Source organism: Equus asinus, chromosome 5, assembly GCF_041296235.1.
Source record: "Equus asinus isolate D_3611 breed Donkey chromosome 5, EquAss-T2T_v2, whole genome shotgun sequence".
Lineage (NCBI taxonomy): Eukaryota > Metazoa > Chordata > Mammalia > Perissodactyla > Equidae > Equus > Equus asinus.
In genome coordinates this window covers 80,533,318-80,561,000 of record NC_091794.1, presented here as the reverse complement: position 1 = coordinate 80,561,000, position 27,683 = coordinate 80,533,318, and the positions used below count along the sequence as shown (strand labels likewise).

Below are 27,683 nucleotides of genomic sequence, written 5' to 3'. Positions count from 1 at the left end.
GAGAGAGAGGCCGTCTGGCGGCTGGATTTTGTGGTCCTGAGTCCAGGAGTAGAGCCGGGAATCGCCAGGCTGAGCACCGAGGATGCTTTCCACGTTGGCGGGAACGGCCTGGCGATGCGACCCGGCGGCCCTGCCCTGCCCTTCCAGGGTGGCCCCGCCTCCTCCGCGGGGCGCGCCTCTTTCCTCGGCCCGAGCGTGGGGCGGGCGTCTCTTCTCCGCAGCGCTGCGGAGCGGACCGGTAGGGTCGGCGCCGATTGGCCCGGCCTCGGTCCCTGACCCTCGGACAGTGTCTAAGTGACCCGCTCCTCCGCGGGCCAGCCTGGTGTTGGTCGCTGTGGCGGGTGGGGTGATGCCGAGGGCGGGCGAGGGAGTAGGCCGTGCAGTGTCCTCTCTTGCTAGACGGGAGAAGGGTGGGTTTTTATAGACCCTAGTTAACTCCTCTTGTGTGATTCAGAGTCTCATCCGCTCATCTCACTCACATCATCCTCAGTTTCTTCGGCAGCAAATTGGAAATCACAATCACTTCAGGCTTTTGCATCAGATTTAGAGAGATGTTAGTGCCAGGGGCGTTGCTTATGTCCTCATATCTAGTCCCCATACTTTGAAGGTGCCCTGCAGTTTCCACGTCCTTTGCTTTTCGTGTTCTCACCATGACGCTGTGAAGCAGGGGTGATTACTTCCATTTAATTATAGGGCGACCGTGACTGTCATTGAAGGAAGTGAGCCTAGAACGTGCTGCTCCCTCAGTTCTCTATCAGGGGCATTTCCTATTACTTGTGCTCTCTCCCAGGAAACTGCAGAAAGGGAGACACTGGTTTGGGAAGATGATTTGGAAGGAGAGGAATTTAAGCTATACCTTGGAAGGTGAAGAGGCAGAGAACATTCCTTGGAATAGGGAATAGCAAGATGAAGGACTTAAGGATTTGTTTGCTACGTGCGGGGGTTTGATGAAAGTGGCTTGAAGAAAGACTATAGTGGTAATTGGAAAATTTGTGCTCCTGGGTAGATGGGCTGAGACAGAGTAGGACAGACCTGGAAAGCTAGGCAAAGGGAGTTTGGATTTAATGTGATAGTAAGCAAGGAGCCGTTTAAGATTTTGAGCAGAGCTCTGCTTTGACAAAAGCAAAGCATTAGCAATATTAGTTTGATAACTGTAGGACGAATCCAGCCTCTGTATCTCGTCCCTTTGGCTTTAACTTCTTCCTCCCCAAACCCAACGACCCTAATTCTTGAGAGCAGAGGTTCTCAAGTGTTTAAGAGACACAGAACCCTTTGAGAGTATGAGGAAAATCCAGGACCTTTTCCTCGGAAAAACATAAACTCCAGATATTTCACAGATTCCCTAAAGCTCATCCATGGATCCCTGGATGGTTTTCAATTTTAAGAGCTAGTGGATTTTGCAAGATTGAAATGGCTGCTATATTTTGAAGGTTAGCTATTGATCAGGCGATATGTTTGTTGTGTAAGTGAGTGGATTGCGGTCATAGCTCAGTATAATTTTTTCATCTTACATTTTTATTTAATGTTGCATAACTATTTTCCATGTTATTGCATTGTCTTTTAAAATAAAATTTTAGTTACTGCTTAATATTCCATTGATTAGACTTTCTTTGTAGTTGTTCATCCGGATGGCCTTTAACTTTTCATATTATACACTGGGCATCAAACATCTTATTAGTGCAAATAACTTTTCCATTATTTTGGATTACTATGATGGGATAAATTCCCAGGAGAGGTCAAAGTATTTAAACATTTTACTTGACAGGTGGTGTCAAATTGCTCTCGGAAAGAAAGGGCCAATTTAGCCTGTCACTATTAGAAAAAAAAAAAGTTACTGTTATTTGCTTTTCTTTGATAGCCACTGTTAGTATTTTTCCATATGTTTATTTACTGATTTGCTGATTTTATTGGAAATTGTTCATGTAAAACTTAATTATAAAAAGGCAAACATCTATTTCCATCAAAAAGTCTCAGTTGATAATAGTATCTTTAGAAAGTAAGAGAGCTCATTTCTAAATGTGGTGAAGTCAATATCCCCACCTAGAGAAAAGTTATGTATGATGTTGGTAAAGAACTTTATTGCCTGGGTCAGGATTAGGATATGTGAATTCATGTTTGTTATTTAGGATGCTGGAGTGAATTTTTATTTATTGTGTTATCTATCCATTTCAGACCCTTCTGTAAAAGATTGCCTTCTCATAGATGTATCAGAGGATATTTCCAGATACAGAAAGTAGGAAATGAAGATTTGACCCAAATTCCCTAACTAGCTCTGGGAAGGATGTGCTTAGAGCAAGCATTGGCTGTTTCAAACCAGTCGTGAAAACACTAAGCAGCTCAAATGGTCATAAATCGGCATCTCCCAGAAATTCATAGCAACATCTTATTTCCACATCAAGACTAGGAAATTTAGCCTCTGAATTTTTTTTTTTAAGATTTTAAAAATTTTTTTCCTTTTTCTCCCCAAAGCCCCCTGGTACATAGTTGTATATTCTTCGTTGTGGGTCCTTCTAGTTGTGGCATGTGGGACGCTGCCTCAGCGTGGCTTGATGAGCAGTGCCATGTCCACGCCCAGGACTCGAGCCGCCTGCAGTGGAGCATGAGAACTTAACCACTCGGCCACGGGGCCAGCCCCCAGCCTCTGAATCTTTAAAGCTAAAAAAGATGTAACCAATCCCTTTCCAGAGCAGGAAAGTGAGTTTTTCTTTTGAAAGTTTTTCAAACTCAGGGTTCCTAGCTGTGGGTCTTTGGGGCAACAATCTAATCCCTCTTTGCCTTAGTTTCTTTGTAAAATGAAGATAACAATAGCACCTACCTCATAGAGTTGTTGTGAGAATTGATCTGCATCAAGTGCTTAGTCCCTGGCACCATGCGGGCATTAGCTATTAACACTATTCTTGTAACTATTAGGTTAGAATTAAAATTAGATTAGAATTAAAATTTTAATATTTTAAAATAAATTCTGCTAGTGTTTACCTTTAGAAAAAATCTAGAAAGTTATACATTCAAAAAATCAATATTGAGGAAAAACTTGATAAAGGAGGGTGAAGAAAATTATATTGTCCATATTATAATCAGAGAAGTGCTACCCATTGTATGTGTGTGTGTGTGTGTGTGTGTGTGTGTGTGTATGTATTGTGTGGTAAGTTGGTTGAGTCTTGGGTTCCAGGTTCTTAAGAAATTTTTTTCTTTCTATTGTGCCAAGCCAATTGGAAAGCTTATATAAAAGAGATATTGTTTATAATAATATCAAAATACATAGGAATAACTAACAAAAAAATCATTATTAGTAGATGAGCTCCTTGACACTTAGGGTTTTTCCTTTGAGGCTGTGTTTATGCAGTTGTGATCGTATTCCCCTGAGGACTTTTGTCAATGACCCCCAAATACAGATAGGATAAAATCTTAGTGCCTTCATGATCTGAGCCTGCTCATGTCTAGCCTTGTACAGAGTAGTCAAGGGAGTGAGTGATGAGAAATGAAGCTGAGAAGGTAAAAGGGTCTTATATACTACTAAGAAGTTTAGACTTTATCCTGAGGGCAGTGGGGTCCATAGAAGGATTTTTAAGTGGGGAATCACAGTCAGATTCTAGAAAAGTCACATTGGTAATAGTGTGGAATATTAAGTAGGTGAGTAACTGTGGATATAGGAGGCCAATTAGAAGGCTGTTTGAGTAGTCCAAGAGAGATCAAATAAAGATGTGTGGATATCATTTATTGTCAGATATTATCTTAATACTTCATGAACATTGTCTTGTTTAATGCTGTCAATAACCTTATGAGATTAGTGTTATCTTCGTTTTATATATTAGGAAAAGTTTAAATCAGGTAAGCAATTTGCTAAAGGCCACACAGATTATAATTCAGGAGGTGGATTTCCAACCTGGTTTGCCTAATTTCAAAGCCCTTGCTCTTGATTAGTAATCTATACCACTCTTCTACTGACATGAATTATGATAGGGGCAATGGGGATGGAAGGAAGTGGCTGAATGAAGGGATATTAAGGAGGAAGCATCAGCAAGACTTGGTGATTGTCGAGATGTAGGATCTGAGGGAAAGGGAGGAGCTGAAGTTGACATCCAGGCATCAGGGTGGAGCAGACGTGGGGGGAATCCCACTCCTAATTGTTTCTATGTGGAGGAACTTTTAAAGAGAAGGCCTCCTGACCTGTCTCTGCTTCCTCATTCATTTCTCCTTCAAGGAAAGGAAAAGTGATTTAACTGGTGAGTTTGGTAAAGGAGCTGAGCTGCTTGGTTCAGCCTCTTCCTCTTTTCTCTTTGGGTTCAGTCTACTCTTCCATGTCATCAGTTTTATTGGGGTAGGCCACCAAGTGGAGGCCTGAAGAACCCCAGGGTATCTTTGACTGCTTGGGTGTAACAGTTAAGATGAACTTTGCTGCAAGTAGCAGAAATCCAAAATAACATGTATTTAAGTAGGCTAGAATTTTCTTCTTACGTAATATCCAGTGGCAGGCAGTACAAGGCTAATATGATGACTTTGACCCCCCAAAGTCCTTGAGGACCCTGTTGTTTCCTGCTTATTGCTCAGTTATACCTAGAGTCCAGGGTGCTATACAAACGTAAAACTAACGGATTCTAGCCGTCACAATCTGTGTTCTAGGCAGCAGGATGGAGGAAGGGATGAAAGACGGATAAAGAAGGCACAAAGGGAAAATGTTAGGGAAGTTTTCCTTGAAGCTGCCTTGCAGAACTTCTGCTTGTATCTCATTGGCCTGTATATGTAGCTACAAGGAAAACTAGGAAAGGTAGTCTTTATTCCAAGAAGCCATTTCCTCAACCAAAAATTGTGAAGTGTATTAAAGTGAAAGAGAGAACAGATATTAGGGAACAGTCAGCAGCCTCTGCTGCGGCGGGGGTCAGTCTGCTTAATTCGGGTGAAGTGTTAACCAGCTCACTGCCCCCAGGTCTGAACCCTGTCCTCCAACCTAACTTTTATCATTAGAAAACCTGGCATTTTGATCTCCATCTCTCTTACTCTATTTCTCAGTATTCCCAGCCTGTTCACTGGAGGTTGGCATTTGAAGTAAGACTCCTTTTTTTCACCCCTAAACCCACTTTTATAATCAATTTTGCCAATAAGATAAGCTATCCCTCTTCTTTTGAGGAGGAGTGGGTAGGGGGTTAAGAGAGGGGCATAAGTTGCCTTCCTATTCTCCCATCCCTACCCTCCAACTAATATTATTGGTAGCAGTTGCTTGTTCAACTTACTCTAATTTAACCTACAATATCAAGAACATCTGAATTCATAACAACTTTTTCATAGCTAAAACCTTCATAATATGCTTTTTTTATGTCCCCAAATATAATTTTAAAGTAACAAACCTACTATAATTTATTGGAGACTTTCAAATAGAGCTCTTAGTCTTCATGTTTTGTTCCTTGCCCCTTTCTCATTCTGACTTTGCTATTCCTCAGATCCTCTCTGATGTTGAAGCTTGTCTGAATACCTGCTTCTTGGGACAGTGTGTAACTGGTCTTGTTTCTGCTGGCTTCCTGTTAAATTTCACTTTCTAGAAAGCCTTATATATTTCTGTAAGCCTCTCAACATTGAAGGGGATTTGACTCATTGATTGATGGTTAATTAGGTGAGTTGTAGGCCTTTGAGACTGGCTGGCTCTGAAAGCTTTCTCCCACTTTAATTCTGCCCTGTTTCTCTCTCTTGCCAGGTCCTTTGAAGGGAAGCTATCCTCTAGAGCCTGAAGGTGAAGAGAGGGAATTCTTTGGATTCCACATTGCTCTATTTCTGGATACTGATGAGTGCAGAGTTCAGAGTGACCATGGTCCTGAACTCTCAGGGCCCGGTCCACCAGGAACAGGAGAAGCGACCAATAGTAACATTAGAAGAGGGCTCAAATTGGAAATGGGAATCTGTCCTGCAAGGGCATGGCCTCAGCCCTGAGATTTCTTACCAGTCTGGTAAACAGTTCCACTACCAGGAGAGGCAAGGACCCCAGGTAGCTCTCAGTCAACTCCAGGAGCTCTGCTGTCCGTGGCTAAGGGCTGAGATGCACACCAGAGAACAGCCACTTACTGTGCTGCCAGGGGTAATTCATAGCCATCTACAGGAACATTGTCCAGAAAGTGGCAAACAAGTGGTGAGAGTGGTGGAGATGTTCTCAGGAGAGCGGTAAGAAGAGAGGGCCATTAGTAGTAGGAGAGAGTGTTCTCCATAGGTTGCAGTTAGAGTTGAGGGTGAAGCCTGGGATCAGTAAAACTGATATCAGTAATATATGTTTTTCTGTGAAGGTAAAATGTCAGCATTGATATTCATTCATCCAAGTTTTTGAGTGCCTACCATGTGTTAGGCATTGGGGATATAAAGATAATCAAGAGACGTGATGCATACCCATGTGAAATTTATGGTACAGAAGGGGAGACAGACATTAAACAGTTTCACAAGTAAGTGAGTATAGTTTGGATTATGAAAGACAAGTACAGAATGCTATGGGAGCTTAGACTCTTGGGTTTTGAGAGAGCTCAATAAGCAACACCTCTCTTTTTCCCACCTAAGTTTAGAATCAAGACACATAGTAGTCAGGCAGATAAAGATCAAAATGTCAGTTCTGTTACTGACCAACTGACTTGCTAACACCAACTGGTTTACCATGTCAGGAAAAGGCTTTTCTAAGTGAGGTTGAAGTTGAGGCTTGAAAGATAAGTAAGCATTAGCTAGGCGTATGGGGAGGGGAGAGATGGAAGTGGAGAATGAATATTCTAGTCAGTGGAAACAGCCTTAAGGTGGGACGAAGCATAGTATCTGCAAGGAACTGAAAGAATGCTTTATGGTTGAAGTAGATAGAGGGAGGGGGAAAATGGTTTGAGATGAAGCTGCAGATTTAGTAATTTAGTCTCGGGTTAAATTATACTTTATCCTAAGAATAACTACAAGATAGTGAACGTTTTAAGCAAAGAAGTGACATTCAGTTTTGTGTTTTAAGAAGATCAATTTGTTGTGTGGAAAGTAGGCTGTTGTGGAGCAAGAAAGGATACAGGGAGACCAGTTAGGAAGTTATCACAGTAGCCCAGGAGAGAGGTGACCGTGACCCCAACGAGGGTAGTTGCAGTAGACTCACTAGGACTTGGTGATTAACGAGATTTAGGGGAGGGTATTAAGGATGCTTCCCAGATAGCCAACTTGAGTACCATTTACCAAGAGACAAAAGACTAGAGGGAGAGGTAGCTTTGATAGAAAGCTGTCAGTTTTTGATATTTTGAGTTTTAAAGGCCTATGAGGCACTTGAATGGGATGTCAAGCAGTTGGATTTTGTCTTTGAAGCTGAGAAGAAAGGTCTGGCTGGTGATATAGATTGGGAAGTTATTATAATTAAAGCTACAGGAGTGATGAGATTGCCTAGACAGAGAGTGTAGAGAGAGATGAGAAGAGAACCTAACACTGGTCCCCAGGAAATCCAATATCTAAAGAGCCTGTTGAATCAGGAGCAGCTGGCAAAGGAGCCTGAGGAGGAGCATTATTTGATGTGGAAGGTCTAGGCTTGGGTTCCTGCAGTCTATAGAAGGGAGAACTCATAAGGTCTGGTGCCTCAGGCACAGCAGATCCCAGCCTCCATTGTGGGAGTACAATGCTGGCACAGGGCTGAAGTCTGACAGTCTCTCTCTCCTCTCATGGCTCAGCCAGGTCCTCAGGTCTCAACCTCCCTACAAGAGGAAAATATGGAGGGCAGCCATATTTGTTATGGTCAGGACACAGGTGAGCTAGAATCCTCTTGCCCCTCTAACATCTTTTCTATTTGTGACTTGGGCCTTCCCTTCTTTTCTGCTTTTCCCAGGTGGTTCCTACCCAGGCTGATGGAGCCCCCTGGGTTTTTAAATTGTTCTTACTGCCATTTCCACTATCTTTATTTCCCCTATTCCTGAAACACCGACCATGTGCATGGATAGCAGATGCTTCGTTACGTTGCATCTCTGCTGAGTTCTGCTCACGTTGGAGAGCACATTACACAGAGAGTCAGAAAGACATAGGTTGGAATCCCGGCTTTGCCGTGACAGGGCTGAGTGACCTTCTTCACTTAATCTCAGTTTCCTCATCAGTTAGGCTTATGTGTGACTACCCTGCTTACTTCATAGAATTTTTTTGTAAAGAGTAGAGGAGTTGATGTGTATGACTTTATTTTCTAAAGCTCTAAACTCTATATAAATGTAAGATGGTATTGTTATGGTTATTATTTTGATGATGTTATTACTTGATTTGCCTTTTGCAACCCTAAGTCTTTGAGTCATTGTACAAATCACTGATATTTAATGGTATGTTTCTCTTTTCTAGGAAGAGTGGAAGTATCTGGATCTTGCTCAGAGGGAGCTTTGTAGGGATGTGCTGCCTGAGAATTACGGGAACATAGTTTCTCTGGGTAAGGACTCATTTCCCTCTCTAATTAAGAACTGTAAGATTTCCTATAAGTTGTGTTCCATGAGGCTGGGCATATCGGTCCTTGAGAGACTTAATGATACAAGAGGGAACATTCTGAACCCTGTCTCTGACAGAAGAGTTTTAGTATCCTATACTTATAATTTACTTTTCATCTGCAGGCCTTACTAAGATAGGAGAGAGAAAACTATCTAATAGTCAAATTATTTTTACACACCTTTTATCAGGACCCGTCACTTTCACTGAACTGCCTGCCTTTATTAAAGTCATTTGTGCCCAAGAATGGATGATTTATATCATACTTGCTTTTCACAACAAGAATAGGCTAATGCTAGAATATTGTTTAAATTAGAGTGGGGTTTTTAAAAATGGGCTGAGGCACTTACTTAAATTAACAAATAGTTTCCTTTTATAAGAGGATTATAGATAGTACCTTGATTGGTGAATTTGCTAGATTCCTTCCTGCCTGTCATCCATCAGCTAAATTGTGTCAGAATAAATGCAAAGAAATACGAGTATGGTTTTAATTATAACCTTCTGGTGCTATGAAGGCAAGTGCAGAGATCTCAGTCAGAGATCTAAAGATTCCTTTAAAAGATTTAATTGAAGGTAGTAGCCTTGTTGCCTCTATTTAGTTGAGAGAATTTCAGAGTGGATGTTAATTCCGTCTGAAAATTTGTTTTAAGACTCTTTTCCTTGCACCACCTTTTCTACTTCTATTAGTTTAATTCTTTTTCGCTTTTTCCTATTTATTTTCTATAATTTGATCTAAGTCTCTGATCCTCTGCTCTGAAGTCCTTTAAAAAAGTAAATGTTGGGCCCGGCCCCGTGGCCGAGTGGTTAAGTTCACATTCTCCGCTTTGGGGGCCCGGGGTTTTGCCGGTTCAGATCCTGGGCACAGACGTGGCACCGCTCATCAAGCCATGCTGAGGTGGCGTCCCACATGGCACAACTAGAAGGACCTGCAACTAGAATGTACAACTGTGTACTGGGGAGCTTTGGAGAGAAAGAAAAGAAAGAAAGAAAAAAGAAGATTGGCAGCAGATGTTAGCTGAGGTGCCAATCTTTAAATAAATAAATAAATAAATAAATAAATAAATAAATAAATAAATAAATAAATATTGTTTGCCTTTGCATTCACACAGATCTCACCTTTAATTTATTGCAAATAGCCTGTTTTCAAAAGGAAAGTTTCTATGTCTTTTTGTGTTTATTGTGCAAACAATAAGCTTTGCTTTCTTTAATCTCTCCTCTGTGGATAGTGAGTTCTCTTCTATTCTCCTAGAACCCTGATCTGAAATGTCTTGGTTAATGTACAGGTCACAGGAGACTTTCTCCAGAATTTGTTTTTCTAACTGAGTCATCCTGATTGTGTCAGGCCTCGTAATAGTGAAATAACTTGAGAACCAGTCCTCTTCTTCTGAAAAGGCTTTGCTTGGCTGGTGCTGAGCCACTGACTGGTTTTATCCAGGGTTCATCTTGGTCCATGGCCTCAGGTGGTAGAATTCTCTGTCCTGGAGCTTCAGCTCAGTCCTGACATCAGAAGGCCATACCAGAGAGTAAGAGTGGATGGGCTGGGCTGGGCCGCAAAGTTGGTGAGTCTGTGTGTGATCTTTTGGGTGATCCTAATGAAATTGGACTGCAATTAAGAACAAACTGTCAGGTTTATGTGCACATTATTTTATGTACTGCTAAGAAAAAAATATGCCAATTAAACTATAATACAGTGCTTTCTTATTACATTGAACTTTTATTGAATAGCTACTGAAAGAGTTCTCTTAGGGTTTTATCATGTATCACTCCTGAGCACCAGCATGGTCAAGGAATAGATTGCTTATCATTTGTGTGGCTGTGGTCCCTCTCCCCACTTCTTTCCTGTCTTCCTTTGTTTTTTTAGAGCCAGATTTAGATCATACCAGGGCATAACTGAGAGGCAGATCTTATTCTGTGCTCAGGTAAAACAACTGGAACTCAAGAGGAACTTAGGTTCATACCTCTTTTTGAATTTCTTCAGAGGCTTTGGGGTTTCCTATTCCGTACACATCTAATTCCAGCAGAGGCCATTTATTCAACCATCCATCCGTCCATGTGTCCATCCATCCATCCATCCATCCATCCATCTATCCATCCATCTGTCCATGTATCATATGTCCATGTATCAATCCATCCGTCCATCCATCCATCCATCCTTCAGGCATTTATTAAGATTTAGGTCACTGAATTTGGTTCTGTGGCTATAAAGATGAATAAGCAATTCTGTCCCTTTCACAGAATTTGACCTGTGCCAGGATTATTCTCTCTGCTTTTACATGGTGCCAAAATTTTGCCCCACTTAAAAAAAATTTTTTGGGTGAGGAAGATTGGCCCTGAGCCAACATCTGTTGCCAGTCTTCCTCTATTTTGTATGTGGGACACTGCCACAACACGGCTTGATGAGTAGTTTGTAGGTCTGTGCCTGGGATCCGAACCTGCGAACCCCAGGCCACCAAAGCAGAGTGGGCAAACTTAACCACTATGCCACAAGGCTGGCCCCTCCCCTCACTTTTTGATCAAAAAGCAGAGGAGAAATTTTGCTTGAGCTCCGAGTTAGAGTTTCTGAAACTTGAAGTGAAACTCTTAGGCCACAAATGGTATTCGATCTTTCTATTCCTTATGGATATTTTGATGTAGAACAAGGTAAGAGGAGAGCTCTTGGTCTATGTTTTACTTCACACCAACTTCACAGCCTCTCTGGGAAGCTCAAGGTAGGACTTCAGCTCTGGAAAAGGATGGGATCATTAATTTTCCATTCATCTTCCTGTCATAATGTCTAAAATTTGAACAACCGCATTTTGTATATTGTTTTGAAACCATATCTTCTAGGAGCTAAGGCAGGATGGCACACTTCTCTATTCATGGAAATGCAAATAGGGATAGCCAAATACTGTGCCAACTTATGTTGGGCATTTAAAAATTAGTTTGATTTACTTGTTTTTGTTTTTCTTGTTTGGTAGGTGGATTTCGCAGAAGAGATAAAGATTTTGGAGGGGGAAGATGAAATCCAGTTGTTCCATCCTCATTAGGAAATGCTTTGTACATGAAGGGGGTGTGGAGGAGGATTTCAGATGAGTGGGAATTGATGAAATTTCCCGTTGCCAAGCCTCTTACCCTTGGCTGCCTTTACTGTTTTCTGGGTAAAGTTTGCCCACTGTGTTAATTCTTCTTAACCAGGATTTCCATCAAATGCCTGGAGGTTTTCCAAGCTCTGCTCCAGAGGTTTTAATTTGAGAGAAGTATGTGTATTTTGAAAAAGTTCCCTGTGGACTTTGGGAACTCATCCTGATCCACTGGTCCCTGAGATCATGGGCCAGAGGAAACCCTTATTTTCTCTTTGCCTCAAACTCAGCAAAGGAGAAGAATAAAAATATGGGACAGAAGCAGGATCAGTGCAGGGTTAATAATGACTTAGAGCCTTCTTCCTTTTTGGTCCTTCTTACTAGACTCAGAATCCACCCACCTGGATGGCCCGGGTTTTGTATTGCTGTGAGCATGTTTGAGAGGTACTAACGAATATATTTTGCTGCTTTTATCTGGACAGGCAAGCATTTGGGATTGCTCCCAAAATGTGGTTTTAAATGAGTTTGGTTTGTTTGTTTTTGCTTTGTTTTGTTTTGTTTTTATTTCAACCTGCTAAGACCCTTGGGCTTCCCTAGGTTGGATCAAGAACAACTTGGTTTTTTCACCAATCTGAAGTTTACCTTTCCAAATGATATCCATCCATCCGACACACAGTTTTTGAACACCTGCTGTTCGATAAATAGACCAGTTACTGTACTGAAGGAACTGTAGCTGGCATTCCTTATAGACAGTATAGGAACATACTTCTCAGATTTGGGGCAGTTGAAACCGTAGGGAAACGCAGCAGCATGTGATGGTGCCTCTTCCTGGCCAGAATATATTTATATATAAGAAAAACATGTTAAGGTAGATTTCAAACTTTGTGCAAAATTCTAAGAGAAAAGATTTTATGAGCATTTTATTGTTTATAGCAGGCTGCTTTCATCTCTTTCCCCAGACCCTTCATAGGAGTACATGAACATGTACATTTTAGGGGTATTTCAGTGGAAAACTTTGAGAAGCACTGAATAGTGAGAGAGAGAGAGAAAGTGAAAGAGTAAGTGAGAGAGAGGTTTGATTTTTCAGACAATCTTGTTTTATCTTCTTACCCCCCATTGACTATCACAGCAACAGGCCTTTAGAACCCCACATCTAAGGCTGCTCCCCTGTGGGAACAAGGGGAAGAGCCAGGCTCTTGGAGTCCCAGAGTTCCCATGAGGAGGAGATGCCAAGCAAGACACACAGATGAGGGTCGGTCAGGGTAATTCCAGTCAAGGAGTGAAGGCTTGAGACTAACTCAGCTGATAAACCTTGAAATACAAACTCTAACAATAATTACATAACTAATTTTGTGATTTGGGGATCCTAGGCTACTTCTATAGTTAAAGTGTGATGAATTGAGATAGATGGTTTTTTGTATCTTTGGACTGCTGTGCTGTCCTTGTACCATATGCAAAAACTTTTCTGCTTGAATGACATACAAAATGATTTTTTTCCCTAGCACTTTATTTATTCTTATTTAGGGAAACTTGGTCAGGGGCAAAGAAGATTGGATCCCAGGCCTGTGTTCGAGTCCTTGGGCTGACTCTTGATGAATGGGTGTGAAGTGCCTGCTCTGTGTGAGGGGTGTCTCCGGCTCCCTGGCCCCGTCAGCTCCAGAAGCTGATTTTATCTCTGGCTTCTGAAGTTTCAATAATAGGCAGTCAGGGAAGTTTGTTGAGTGACAGTGGCTGTGTATGTTACAGTACAAAAACATGTAATTGAAAACAGTGTGATTTCAGAAGATTTCTGGGGCTGCTTGGAGGGGTAAGTAAACTTGACAAGGTTTGGTGTATTCAGCTGGCTAGAGTTTGAAGGGATCTAGGCTATTCTTTCTGTTCTTTTTAAGCTCTAGCAGAATGTCCTTTTTCTTTAACTCTAAGGAATCTTAGCAGTCTTTGGGTATCTGAGAATTTCCCTTTCCTTATGGTCTTGATTTAGAAAGCAAATGTTCCTGAGAAAACGTCTTTAAAGATAATTTCAGTTTTTCTTTAGTTTTTACATAGCTAGGTGCCACATCCTGTTCTTGGTGCTGGGGATATAATGGTGAGAAAAGCAACATGGCTCCTGCTCTCATAGAGCTGACAGTTTTCTGGGGGAAGATAGACATTACTTGAAGGTTTACAGCAGAAAAAAGTCCAAATTGTCTAAGGTGAAGTGTTTCATCCAAGACTAATCAGTGGAAATTTGAATTGCTTGGCATGCTCATTTGTCTCAGCTTATCCTTGGTCCTTGGGTCTAGAACCAGAGCTCTGGGAAAGTTGTATACCGTCAGTCATATCCTTCATCTTTCCCCATATGCAGGAATCCCATTTTCCAGAGCTGCACTTCTCTCCAGGCCGGAAGATGGAGGGGAATGCTGGGTCTCAAGAGAGGTGATGACCTCAAGAAAAATGTACCCCGGTAAGGGTTTGAAGAACAAACAGCCAGGAGGATGAGCTAACATTTCTGATTTTTAAAATGTGGTAAATTAGGGCAGCTTTTCCAGTGGTCTTTTGTACAAATATTCAAATTCCTTAAACCCTGGCAGCAGGCCTTGAGGTTTTCTGATTATGAGCTGCACCATGTAGCTTGCCCTAGGAGAATAACGTAAATGTATGCTTCTTTGGGTATTTTAGAACAAAGCTTTGATGAAATAAGAATAGAGCCCTGAGCAGAGGGCTGCCCTGGTTAGTACACTCAGTATAGGCTCTGGGGTCAGGCTGCTGGATTTGAACCCCACCTCTACCACTGATTAACTCTGTGATCCTGGGCAAGTTACTTAACTTCTCTGTGCTGTAGTTCATTTCTAAAAGTTAAGATCATAATGGTACCTATGTCATAGTGTTGTTGTAAGGATTAAATATGTTACCTATTTTATTGATTTTTCAATGCACATTTTTTCATGTTTTAAATATCTTTGAAAATGGAATATTTCTTGGAGTTGATGACAGCTTACAATCCTTGTTGTCCAGGCGGCAGTGGTGATCAATTCATTAATTGTGCATTTGTGAACATCAACATCTTAGGTATCAAAACTTACAGAATGGGCATCAGTGGGTTAGAAGAAAATCTAGGAGATGATAGTAGAGCACTAGTTTAACTCCCAGGAATGAAATGGTTGTGGGAGGGATGGAGAAGATAGTAAATAGAATGTACTTAGCAACATTCCTGAAGAGGGAGCCTCAGTAAGCTATGTATACAGAATTGTAAAACTGAAGTCAAAGCCCAGCCCCAGATGGCTTTATTTCTTCAGGCACCTTTTAAGAAATGCTGTTTCCTAATGCTCGTAATGGTACAGAGGGCAATAAATTGTAAATTGTATGTAAATATGAAAATTGACAGCTCTGAGTCAAAATGTAGCTCAGAAGAGTCAGACCCTGAATATGAAGGAGTTTTAGGACCACCTTTACATATTCACTTCACAAATTTATTTCCTTTTAATATAGGCACAGGAGTAATATATATTAAAAATTTAAGAAAGCTCTTTCAATGCCTATTCAATAAAAATTCAATGTGATCAGAAAGCATTTGTTATAGTTTAAATGGCAGCGTTTTTTCTTTCTTAGTAGTACGTAAGATAACGATGCATCTGAAAATTGATGTCTTAGATTTAATGAAACAACAATATATAGAGGGCACTTAGGAGGGTGTCTGGTACATGGTAAATACTAAAAAATGAGCTGTTATTATTATCGTATCGTTTTGTTTCTGTTTCTGGAGAGGGAAGAAAGCCCCTATTTTGGGGGTTAGCTAAGTATAGGTGCGTCTGCTGTGATGCCACATACTGAAAAATCTCACATTGTACAAAATCGGACACTGAGAATAACACTTTATGTGGAAAAATATGGTTGGGGCAGACCTCTCAAAACCATTGCAGCTTTGTAACAATGGCAATAACAAATGCAAAAATGATCCTAATGAAAAAACTATCATAGTTAAAAAGACGTGCCGACCTCCTAACGAATAAAGAAATTTCTCAATGAACTTAGGACTTCAGCCTACCAGGGCAGAGGTAACTTGATGAAAGGGATATAGAGAAACCACATAGGTTCTGAGTTATGAAGATAAGGGCAAAATGCACAAATATTGGGGAAAACTTCACATCAGTTATTTCCATGACACAGCTGTGACCAAGAGGAAGGATGTGGGGCAAATGGATGTCATGTACAACATGGATCGTATACATTTACACCTTGGTTTGCCACATCCAGTCACATTAGTGACTTAAATTCAGATGCTGTTAGTTGGTGATGCAAAGCATTAACATTTTGGAAAAATTATGTATGAACTATTGCAACTTTTGCATAATAAAGGCATCATTCCCCTGTATGCTAGTCACATCAGAGACAGTTTGTGTTACAGAAAGGTGCTCTGGAGCAGAACAGACTGAACTTTACATTTTCCCCTAGTAACCTTGCTGAGTAGGTGCTATTCACATTTTACAGATAAGAAAATGAATTGAGCATCAGGAACTTACTTTGGGTCACATGGTTGGTAAGTGATGATAATGGTAGGAATCAAATCCCGGTCTTAATTCCAGAGCCCATGCTTTTTGTGCTTATATCACAAAGCCCGCTTCAATGGGATCTCCCTTATTCTTCACATTGTCTTCCCATCGCAGAATAATTATTCCTTGTGCTGGATGAACTCTTAGCCATGTTTCCTCTGGCTGAGGTTTTGGAATGTGACGAGTAAGCAGAAGCAAAAGATAGTTTTCCTTTAAGTATTTTCTAAAGTTGCTTGGTAAGTTTGGCTCTCATATTTCTGTCTTTAATTAGCAACTGAAGTGTCTGAGATTGTAAGGTCAGTGTTTGGGCAAAAAGTGCCATGAGACCTGCTATAATTCAGGGTGTTAGATTTGCAGTTTGTATTTTGAAGAACTTTCAAAACTTAACTGCAGTTTTTAGATAAATTGTCACCAGATGGCAGCAAAATGCCTTGAGCTTACCATCTGAACTATGTAACATGTCTGATTGTTTATTGCCATGAATATTCCATTCATTTAGAGAAGCAAAGGGATAAAAAAATAATATCTTCTGTTAGACAACCAAATCTAAACAAAATTATTGCATCTTATACATAAATGTTATTCCAGAGCAAGCTTTTCAGATAAATGACTGAATTCTCATAATGGTTTATTAAGAGCATATTATATGACAAGCATTTTGCTAAATACTATATTTACATTTATTGTTTTATTTTATAATTACAATGTCATAGTCTCTATTTTATTGATGTGGATTCTGAGGCTCAGATTTTCTATTTTATTTTTGTATCAGGCCAGCTCACTAAACATTCAGTTTCAATGCTTGTCCTGAATTTTTTTCTGTTAATTCTAAGAGTTTTCCCGGTTGATTGTCCTGTCTCAGATTTTCTGACTCTTCAGATTATCTGCATATAAGAGATGGTTTTGCCTCTTATTTTCTAGTATTTTCACATCCTGTTTCTTGTTCTTGACTTATTGTATTGGCTAGGATATCCAGCAAAAATACTGAGTAAAAGCAGTGATAGTAGATAATCTTCAAGAATGATATTTGTTGTGGTTTGGGGGGTACATATCAGGCTTACTTATATTTCTAGATGGCTAAGTATTTTTAAAAGAAATGAGTGCTGAGTTTTATAAAATGCTTTTTTTGACAGCAATTAAAGTGATTGTGGTTTTCTCTTTTCCTATAGTTGAGCCATCCTTGCATTCCAGTAGTGGTAGTAGTGGTGATGATGTCAGTTAGATTGTAATCTTCTGTGATTTCATGTTTGGTTTCTGAGAGTTGTCATTTTCCTTCTGTTCTGCTGTGTTACTATAGTTCTTCCCAGTATTTGATTAGCTGATCCTCTGCCAGCACATTTGTGGTAGTAATCCCCTTTTCTTACTTGGGTACAGCTTTGGTTACTTTGGTTTGAGCTGCTTCTGATTGTATTTGAGAGCCTGCACTTTCCACACTCCACTGCCTCTGCCAGAAGCATTGTCAGCACTCTCCTCGTGCTTCTTATGCTTCTGGGATTGCTGGTGCCTTGCTGCTTAGATGTTGCTGCAGTCTCTGGTGATGCCACTGGGGTCACCAGGGTCTTGTGTTCCACCACTGGCTCTCTGTGGGCTTGGATGCTGCTGTCCTGTGCACCACCTGCACTGCTGTTCTCAGGTTGTCTGGGGGTGCTAGTTGTACTGCTTCCAGGGTACTGGGTTCATGGGTGTCACTGTCACTGGTGGGGGCACAGGGACCTAGGGACTTGTATGCAACCTCTGCTACTGGTGGAGCTGGCGTCAATGTTGCTGCCACTGGGGGCTGGGTCACCAGTTCAGCTGTGGTCCCTGATGCTTCTGGTCACAGATACCACCTGCCACCGCTTGAGCAGTGGATGAGCAGGGGATGTTTTTTCTGCTCCTGCCCCATCTACTCGTAGTTGTACAGGTTGGGCCACTGCTGCTGCTCCACTGACTGTCTCAGGTGGGGCTGCTGCCACTCTACAGGCATTGGCACATAGGCTGGGCTGCCCCCACCTCAACTCACAGTCATGCTGACTGCTGCATGAGGATCTGCACCCTGGATCACTGCCACTGGGGGAGGGGGATAGGGCAAGTCCCATAGTTCCACTGCTTCCCAGGGGTCCAGTCTACCCACCTTCAGATGTACATCTGCATGGACCTCCAAGGCATCCTGTTGTGTTGTGAAGGGAATCCTTTTGTGGTCAATGGGTTCCATTTGGTTGTAACTTAGAAGGGAGAGACAAAGGGAACAACTCAGTCTGCCATGATGCTGATGTCACTCTGCGACATCCAGTTTTATTATCAGGGTTATAATTTTCTTGAAGCGTTAATTGGGAAGTGTTCTTTCTTTTTCTGTGCTCTCATTTTCACTTTTTCACTCCCCCAATTTTTCTCATTTTCACTTCCCTAATTTAGCTGGTATTTTCAATAATAATAACCATTTATTGAGCACTTACTTGGCTTAGCAACTATGTAAAACCCTTCATGTACATTAGTTTGTCCCTCACAGTTAAGAAATATATGTTATTCCTATTTGTTAGATTTTTAAAAAAAGGTTATATGTTCAAGGTTATACAGCTAATATATACAGATAAGGGTTTGAATCCAGGCTATCTGATTTCAGAGCCTGTGAATATTCATTTCTACTAAACTTTCTTCCCTCTACCTCCCCTGTGCAATGATAGACTATACCTTTCCTGATTTCCCCATCTCATGACCACTATCCTTCATCCCTTCTCTTTGTACTGCCTATGCATTATAGTTTCCTCAGTTTTAATGTTGTGAAACCTTTGTGGAGGTCAGAAACACTATGCTGTCAGTATCCTTTGACCCAGGAATTTCATTTCATGGATTAAACCTAAAAACCAAATTACACAATGGGAAAAGTTTTCTATATAAAAAGGAATATATTGTGCCATTGTGTTTAAGGAAAATTAGAAACAATCTCTGTACCTATTGATAGGTGATTGTTTAAAATAAAATATAATCATTCCAAAGATAATATCTGCCATCTATTATTATGCATTAGGCATTCTCAGTATTTTTTTAGGCATTATTTCATGTAATTCTCACATTTATGGTAGATGTTATAATCTCCCTTTCACAGCTAAAGGAACTAAGGCTGAGAGATTAAATAATTTGCCCAAGGACTTACTGTTAGCAGATGATAGAGTTGGGATTTGAATTCATGACAGTCTGATTCCAAAGGAGATGCTGATAACCACTTTATTTTAATCCATGTAATAGAATACTAGGATGCAAATAGAAATAATGATGTAGATCTACATTTTAGACATGGAAAGATTCCCATTATATGTTGGGAGAAAAAGTAGATTATCAAATAGCATATATAGAATGAATCTATATTGGTATTGTCTGTATCTTTTACAATAGGCATATTTTATTTTTATCATCAGAAAAAAACCCACTATTTTATTTTTTAAAAGAAATGTCTAAATCTTAAGGTATCCTGTGAGCAGAACCCTAAGGTAAGAAATCCTATTAAAAAAAGAAGGCTAGAGCCAGCCCTGATGGCCTAGTGATTAAAGTTCAGCATGCTCTGCTTCGGCAGCCTGGGTTTGGCTCCTGGGCGCGGAACCACACCACTAGTCTGTTAGTAGCCATGCTGTGGTGGTGGCTCACAGAGAAGAACTAGAAAGACTTGTAACTAGAATATACAACTATATACTGGGGCTTTGGGAAGGAAAAAAAAAAAAAGAGAGGAAGATTGGCAACAGATGTTAGTTCAGGGCGAATCTTTCCCAGCCAAAAGAAAAAAAGAAACTCAAAACCATTAGGGCACCTTAATCCTAATCCTGATCTTTCTCAGATAATGAAAAATAAGATAACTGCATTTTCTCTTCATTGTTTCAGATCTTCACATCAGAAGTGAGAAGGAAGACAGCAATATAGAAGAGAATGTTTTTGAAGAAGTGCTGCTTGATGATGCATTTTTAGCTTCTGTACTGTATTATCAAAAAAAGACTTAGAAATTGAATGTCAAATAGCATTCCTGGAGCATTAACAGGGAAAATCTGCCCCCCTCCCCACCAAAGAGGACAGTTTAAGGTCATTTCCAAGTCACGAGGGGTCCTGTATAAAGTATATGTGTTCTAGATGTGGAAGGAGTTTTACTCAGAGCTCACACTTCGTTAAGCATAGCTGATCCACACAGGAGAGAAATACTGTCTTTGCCCAGACTGTGGGAAAAGTGTCAGTAGCAGCTCAGATTTTATTAGACACCAACAGACTCACACTGGAGAGAAGCCCTATAAATGCCCTGACTGTGAGTGCTCCTTCAGACAGAGCACAGCCTTCAACAGCCATCAGAGGACACACACTGGTGAAAAGTTGTACCAGTGTGGAGAAGGTGGCAAGAGTTTCAGCTGGAGCTCCAGTCTCACTACCCACCAGAGGACACACATGGGAGACAAGCCTTACAAGTGCTTATCTTGAATGTGGGGAGACCTTCAGCCAAAGTTCTAACCTGAGAGCCCACCAGGGTCTTCACATTGGGGAGAACCCGATGAGTATCAGGAGTGTGGGGAGAGCTTCAGCTACAGCTCTGACTTGCTCCGACACCAGAGGACGCGTACTGGCGAGAGGCCCCATCAGTGCTCAGGGTGTGGTAGGAGATTTAGTCACAGCTCCCAGCTTGCAATGCATTGGAGGACCCACACAGGAGAGAAACCACATCATTGCTTCCAGCATGGAATACACTCCTGCCTCAGTTCACTTCCTTCCGTGCAGCAAAGAACCCACACTGGAGAAAGACCTTACAAGTGGTCAGTATGTGGGAAAAACTTTAGTTGGAGCTCAGTTCTCATCATTCATCGGAAAACCCTACTGGGGAGAGACCTTACAAATATCCCGCTTGTGAGAAGTGTTTCAGCAACAGTTCCAATCTTATTATCCATCAGAAAACTCATTCTCAGGAAAAACTGTTAATGTGGCCAATAGAGAAAGAGGTCTTGTAATGACTAGTGCTTTCATGGACCAGTTATAGGGCAGGCATCCTGATTGCTCTGTGGACAATGTTTCTCTCTCTAATGTGTCTTACCTATGTAAAACGTCTGCCCTCAATTATAATATTCAACTCTTTCTAAAGATAGCAGGTGTTTTCAACATGAAGTTGTTCCCTTGTTGATTAGAGGAGCCGGGAGACTTGCATTTGACTCTTGGTTTGGTTTTAACTGCCATCTGAAATTTCTCACTCTCACTCTGCGACACTTTAGTTTGCCTTTTTGAGTATTTAGTGAAAGATTTCTATGTGTACCGCATTGTCCATGAGGTCTTTACCTCATTTTTCTTAATATATTTGTGGTGAGGTAGGGAACAGATCTTCAAAGGTAGGCTGGTGGGAAGCAGGGAAACCAGGATATCAGCCTTGAAGAAAAGGTGACGTTCCCAGGTTGAGTCTGGGTGTCTCCCTCAGGGCAGCATAAATCTCACGGACAACAGCTTAGACGTTAATAGGTTGCTTTGTCCAGTTTTCTGGCTGGTCTAGAGGTAGATGACTTTCTCATTCCTATTTTCTACATTAAAATTAATTTCATACTTTTGTTCTGATGCTGCTGAATATTGAGTTGCAGCCCTGTGTGTGGAGTGGTACTAGATAGAGCAGGGTAGTTGTTTTGTGGAATTTAGTTAGCCTAGACTAGGTGAGCTGGCAGGAGACAGAGCTTGCTGGAAGCAAGGAATTATAGCTTCTGGGGAAGAATGCTGTCTCTTCAGAGCTGCTTCATCCGTCCTTGCTAGAGGAAAATTTGCCCCTTCATCTGCATTGTCTTTATTTTACAAACCAAAAGTTGAAATATATAATCTGACACGGGGCTGAAGATTTGAAATTGAGCTGTCCCAAGAGACCTTGAAGTATAGTTCTGGATTTCCTATTTCTTCATACAATATACCCAAATTGTTGGTTCTTGGAGCCTTAGAAATATTTGTTACGTATAATTCTGAAATGAAAACTGTTTTGCTGTTTCTGTTCACACCATCATGTTCTCTTAGATAATATCCATATAAACATGCTCAGTATGATAGAAATGTAAGCAAGTATGTAATAAGATGTTTTAAATCCTGAATCTGTTTTAAGCCTGTGTCCACATATTCCAACATTTATAAATTCTCAGTGTTATATAAATCAGAGCTAATACTCTTGCAAGTAGTGAGTAACTAAGTTAATGTAGAATACCATTTGAGCATTTATGGTTCTCTGGGTTTAGCAACTTGATTTGTGAATTTTGCCTGTGACTTCATCCTCGTGACCAATTGCATTGTTGTTGAGAATGTTTAAACAGGCACAGATTGAGGCTGATCCAAGGCTGTCTGACTTGGAAATCAGGTGTATGAATAGGACTGGTAATTGTCATGTTACCGTATGTTCCTCTGTGAACCTGAGCTCAAAATAAAGTTTGAAAAAAAATTTTGTTATTCATATTCATGATGTTGAAGCCTTAGCTCTCTGTTAAAGCTTTCAAGTTGCCTCTAGAGTTGTAAGGTTTGAATTCACATTTGTAAAAGTCACAGCATAATATCTCATATGCTGTTGAATGGCCCTGTCCTTCTTCCACACTCTCCCACACCAACGTGACACTGAAAACCTTTAGTACTTTTGATTTTTTTGTGTTTACTTCCTTATAGCTTTTTCTGGAACCCTCAAAAGATGTTCATCCATAGTGAGCTCAGCCATCTGCATAGAATCGTTGAAGACCACCAAGAAACAGAGCACATTGTCTCTACTCTCAGAGAGTTTGTAAACGTGGTTAGGTTGATATACACACGGGAATATGTTACCATTTAATCAAAACCTGTGTCAACTTGTATTGGGTGGTGGAAGATTCTTGACTCTTGGATTTTTGAGGGCAGGAACTGTCTTGTTCATCTGTGTTTGTGCCACTCCTAGCACAGAACTTGATAAGGTGGGTTCCAATGAATGTTAGTTGACTGATCCCTTTATGCCCTTTCCTTTTTTTTTTTTTAAAGATTTTAATTTTTTCCTTTTTCTCCCCAAAGCCCCCTGGTACATAGTTGTATATTTTAGTTGTGGGTCCTTCTAGTTGTGGCATGTGGGACGCTGCCTCAGCATGGTTTGATGAGCAGTGCCGTGTCCGCACCCAGGATTCGAACCGACGAAACACTGGGCCGCCTGCATCGGAGCATGCAAACTTAACCTCTTGGTCACGGGGCTAGCCCCTACGCCCTTTCCTTTTTATTTTGGTTATTCTCAGCAACTTTTACAAAGTCCAGTGAACCTTTGTTGCTCCACATCCTCTTCAGCATTTGGTATTTTTAGACTTTTAAATTGTACCTAATCTGGAGAGTGTGGTTTTAATTTCCATTTCCCTGATGACTGATGAAGTTAAGGATTTTTTCATGTTTACTGGAAAATTGTGTTTCTTATTTTACAATGTATTTGTTCAAGTCTCTTGCCCATGTTTTTACTGGGTTTTCATTTTTGTATCATTTGTATGAGTTCTTTGTACATTCTCTATATGGGCCCTTTGTTATATGTATTTCAAGTATTGTCACTCCTCTGACTTGCCTTTTACTCTCTTGAGGACATCTTTAGATGAACAGAAGTTCTTACATTACCGCTGTCTAATTTATCAATGGTTAACGCTTTTTATTTTCTGCTTTTGAAATATTTCCCTACCCCAGTGAAATGCAGCTATTCTCTCATGTTACCTTCTAAAAACTTTATAATTTTGTCTGATATTGAATTTTTGTGTATGATGTGTGGTAGGAGTCAAGTTATTTCCCCAACACATACCTACTTGTTTCAACAGCATTTATTGCAAAGACCATCCTTTCTCCACTCTTCTATAGTCATAAATTAAGCATCTTTCTGGGTTTTCTGTTTTATTCCACTAGTCTATTTGTCTATTCTGGTCCCAATCCCACACTGTCTTAATTACTGTAGCTTTACATTAGGTCATGATATCCGGTAGAGTAAGTCTGCTCACCTTGTTTGTTTCCTTCAAGGGTGTGTTGGCTATTCCTGGCCCCTTGCTAATCCACATACATTTAGAATCAGCCTGCCAAATTACTTACATGTATATGCGTGCACATGCACACAGTTTTGGGATTTGGAGGCCATTGACTAAAAATTAATTTGGGAGAAGTGACATCTTCACAAAAATAAGTCTTTTGATCTATGAACGTTTACATATCCCTCCATTTTTTTATATCTTTTTAAAGTCCTCTCAGTAATGTCTTATTCTTTTCTGTGTAAAGGTCTTACACAATTTTTGTCAGATTTATTCCTAGGTATTTGACATTTTTAATTCAATTTGAAAGTATATCTTTTAAAAAATTCCATATTATAACTTTTTACTTGTATGGAAATATGACTAGTTTTTGTATGTTATATATTTCTAGCAACTACAAATTCTAATAATTTTTCAGACTTTTATGTAAATAGTCATATCCAGAATATTGATAGTTTTATTTTTTCCTTACCAATCTTTATGTTTTTATTTCTGTTTATTACCTTACTGCACTGGTTAGGCTTTCCAGTACAATGTGTGCAGAAGCAGTGATGGTACTGGATATTCTCATCTTGTTCTTAATCTCAAGGGGATCAACCTCATCACTTCATCATTAGGTATGATGTTTACTGTAGATATTCATTATCAGATTAAGGAAATTCATTTCTATTCCTATTTCGCAAAGAATAAAAAAATTATAAACGATGTTAGGCTTTTTGTAGAGAAAAAGAAAGTACTTTTTCTACATTTTAGATGATTTGATTTTCTCCTTTATTCTGTTAATATGGTAAAACTGATTTTCTAATGTTAAACTATCTTTACATTCCAGAATAAAACCAACTTGGTCATGATTTTTAAAAATTTTATATATATATTTCTATTGCTGGTTTTGGCTTATTAATATCCTGTTTAGGATTTGTTGCATCTATGTTAATGAATGAGAATGGCTTATAATTTACCTTTCTCATTATATCCTTAAGTTTTACTATCAGTAATATGCTAACCGTATATGTAAAATGAATTGGAAAGTGTTCTATGTCTTATTCTTTTCTGGCAGAGTTGGTGTAAGATTGATATATCTTTAAATATTTGGTAGAATTTACTATTGATAGCATTTATACCTGGAGTTTTCTTTGTGCAAAGGTTTTTAAATTATAAATTTGATTTATTTTATAATTATAAGACCATTCACATTTTAAAATTTCTTTTAGTGTCAATTTTTGCATATTGTGTTTTTCTAGGAATTTTTCTATTTGATCAAAATTTTTAAATTTATACCTTTTAAATCTCTATAGTGATGTCTCTCTTTTCCTAGACGCCTTTTTGTTTCCTTTTGTTGTTTTTTGCCTTCTCTCTCTCTTCTTCTTTAGTCTTCCAAGGAGTCTACCAATGAATCTTTTGGCTTTGTTATCTTTTCTATTGTGTCTGTTTTTTATTTCACGAATTTTTATTCTTTATTTTTTACTTTCCGTGAGTTTATATTTTATTTTTTTCTAATTTCTTGAGCTGGATGCTTACTTCATGAATTTTCGATCATTATTTTTATATAGCTATGTTTAAAACCATACATTTTCTTCTAAGCAGTTCTTTAGCTCTTTTTATGGACTAAAAGTTTTTGTCTGCCCCAAATTCATATGTTGAAACCCTAACCCCAGTGTGATAGTGTTTGGAGACGAAGCCTTTTGGAGGTTTAGGTTTAGATGAGGTCATGAGTATGGGGTTCCCATGATGGGATTAGTGACCTTACAAGAAGAGACCAGAGAGCTTGCTTTCTCTCTCTCCCGGCCGCATGAGGATACAGTAAGAAGGCAAATTAGTAAGAGGGTTCTCACCAGACACCACATCTGCTGGCACTTTGATCTTGGACTGCCCGGCTTCCAGAACTGTGAGAAATAAATGTTAGTTGTTTTAAGCCAGCAAGGCTATAGTATTTGCTATAGCAACCTCAACTAAGATAGCTTTTCATCCTACAAATTCTGATTTATAAAATTTTCGTTATCACAAATTTCAACATATGTTCATTTTTGACTGTGATTATTCTTCTTGACCAATGGGGAATTTAGAAATTTTTTTTCCCCAACAGGTATTTCTTAATTTTCAAACGCATGAAAATTTACTAGTTTTTTTAAAAAAATACCTTTTTCTTTTAAAGAAGTTTAAGGTTCACAGCAAAATTGCTAACAAGGTACAGCAATTTCCCATATAACCCCTTTCCCTACACATACATAGCCTCCCCCATTGTCAACATCTCCACCAGAGTGGCACACTTGTTACGACTGATGGACCTACGTGGATACATCATCATCACCCAAAGTCCATGGCTCATATTATGGTTCACTCTTGGTGTTGTACATTCAATGGGTTTGGACAGAAGTATAATGACATGTATCCATCATTATGGTATTGTACAAAGTATTTTTACTGTCCTAAAAATTCTCTGTGCTCCACCTACTCATGACTTCCCCCTCTGCCACCCTCTGGCAACTAATGATCTTTTTACTGTCTCCATAGTTTTGCCTTTCCCAGAATGTCGTATAGTGGGAATCGTACAGTACGTGCCTGCCGGGATCCAGCCTCGGCAGAGTCCAGGTTCCCGCGGGAGAGACGGCGTCGGTGAAAATGAGGGAGGGGAAAATAAGGAGGACGTGAGACTTGGGTTGGTGTTAGCAAGTCCAACTTTACTGTGCACAAGTGTCGTTTATATATTTTTCAGGATTAGTACAGAAATAGTTCTACAAATATTCTCAGAGAGATAAGGAAGTAAAAAACGAGTACAAGAATATTTATTAGCATTCCATTCTATATAGCATAAGGTTAACGATCGTCTTCTCCGCAACTAACTAGTGTTTGTTGTCTCTAAGCTAAAAGAGATAGGTACCTAGACATCTGTTGTAATTCGTGGTAAAGTTAAATCAAAGAGAGAAGGTCCAGGCCTCCGGACAGCATTCCATCTGGTTACATCCTAGGGGAGCCATCCCTGCCTCCCTCAATCATTTACGCCATTAGTGTAGATGGTTAATGGGAACAAAAGGCGACTCCAGGGTATCTTATCCCCAGGGCTATCTGCATTCTCAGCGGGCAGTTAAACATCTTTACATTTTCGCGCCTTTTAGGGGGTGAAAGCATTCCTTTGTCTTTTAGATTGTAGAGCTAACAGTCCCTTAATCACACTGCCGGAGAAAATATCATCTTGTTAGTAAAGTAAAGGTCTGAAAAGCTAAGCTAAACTATATATCTTCAAGAATAAAAAACAGAAATAAGTATAGACATAACCTTGATAGAAAGCATGCATGTAATTTAGAAAATATCAGGGGTGTCGGCCGGCCATTCTTCACCGAGGGGCATCCCTGCACCCCTCGGCCCTTCTACTCATCAATTATTTATTATTTATTGCTTTTAGGAGAAAACCTCTGTAACATTTTAACAGAAAGCAGAAGGTCAAGAATAATATATAGATACTTCTTGATCATCCAATTGACCAGCAAACTTAGAAGGACGATGCATAAATATTTAGACAAAGAACTGGAGGGAGAAGGAAACGTTAACCAGACAGAGGCCATAAACCTAATTCGACATCTTATCTGGGCAGGATTCCTTTCTGCTTGTCTCAAATGGGACTGTGTGCTCCTCCAATAATTAACTGAAAAATATCTTGAAAATTACCTGCAGGTGGTCACATTCTCTTACTA

The 27,683-nt window shown here is 39.9% G+C and overlaps 1 protein-coding gene across 3 annotated transcripts; it reads left to right on the top strand.

Annotated features, from left to right (window-relative positions):
- On the top strand, positions 1-22,440 carry LOC106847830 (zinc finger protein 82 homolog). Of its 3 annotated transcripts, XM_070510130.1 has the most exons (6): positions 5,436-5,605; positions 5,687-5,722; positions 7,653-7,728; positions 8,302-8,386; positions 13,843-13,941; positions 19,880-22,422. In XM_070510130.1, exons 3-6 carry the CDS (start codon positions 7,714-7,716, stop codon positions 19,993-19,995), a joined length of 315 nt encoding a protein of 104 aa, XP_070366231.1. In that variant the 5' UTR covers positions 5,436-5,605; positions 5,687-5,722; positions 7,653-7,713; the 3' UTR covers positions 19,996-22,422. The 3 variants fall into 3 exon arrangements, with proteins under 3 accessions (XP_070366230.1, XP_070366231.1, XP_070366232.1); XM_070510129.1 differs by lacking the exons at positions 5,436-5,605; positions 5,687-5,722; positions 7,653-7,728 and adding an exon at positions 1-238 and having other exon boundaries at positions 19,880-22,440; XM_070510131.1 differs by lacking the exons at positions 5,436-5,605; positions 5,687-5,722 and having other exon boundaries at positions 7,596-7,728.
- The last annotated feature ends 5,243 nt before the right edge of the window (positions 22,441-27,683 follow it).

Bases quoted from the DNA above. Each gene is read 5' to 3' on its own strand.
- LOC106847830 (XM_070510129.1), top strand. From the start codon at position 83: ATGCTTTCCACGTTGGCGGGAACGGCCTGGCGATGCGACCCGGCGGCC. The intron at 8,387-13,842 runs GTAAGGACTCAT...CCCCATATGCAG, and splicing joins CGGGAACATAGTTTCTCTGG to GAATCCCATTTTCCAGAGCT. The intron at 13,942-19,879 runs GTAAGGGTTTGA...TCATTGTTTCAG, and splicing joins CTCAAGAAAAATGTACCCCG to ATCTTCACATCAGAAGTGAG.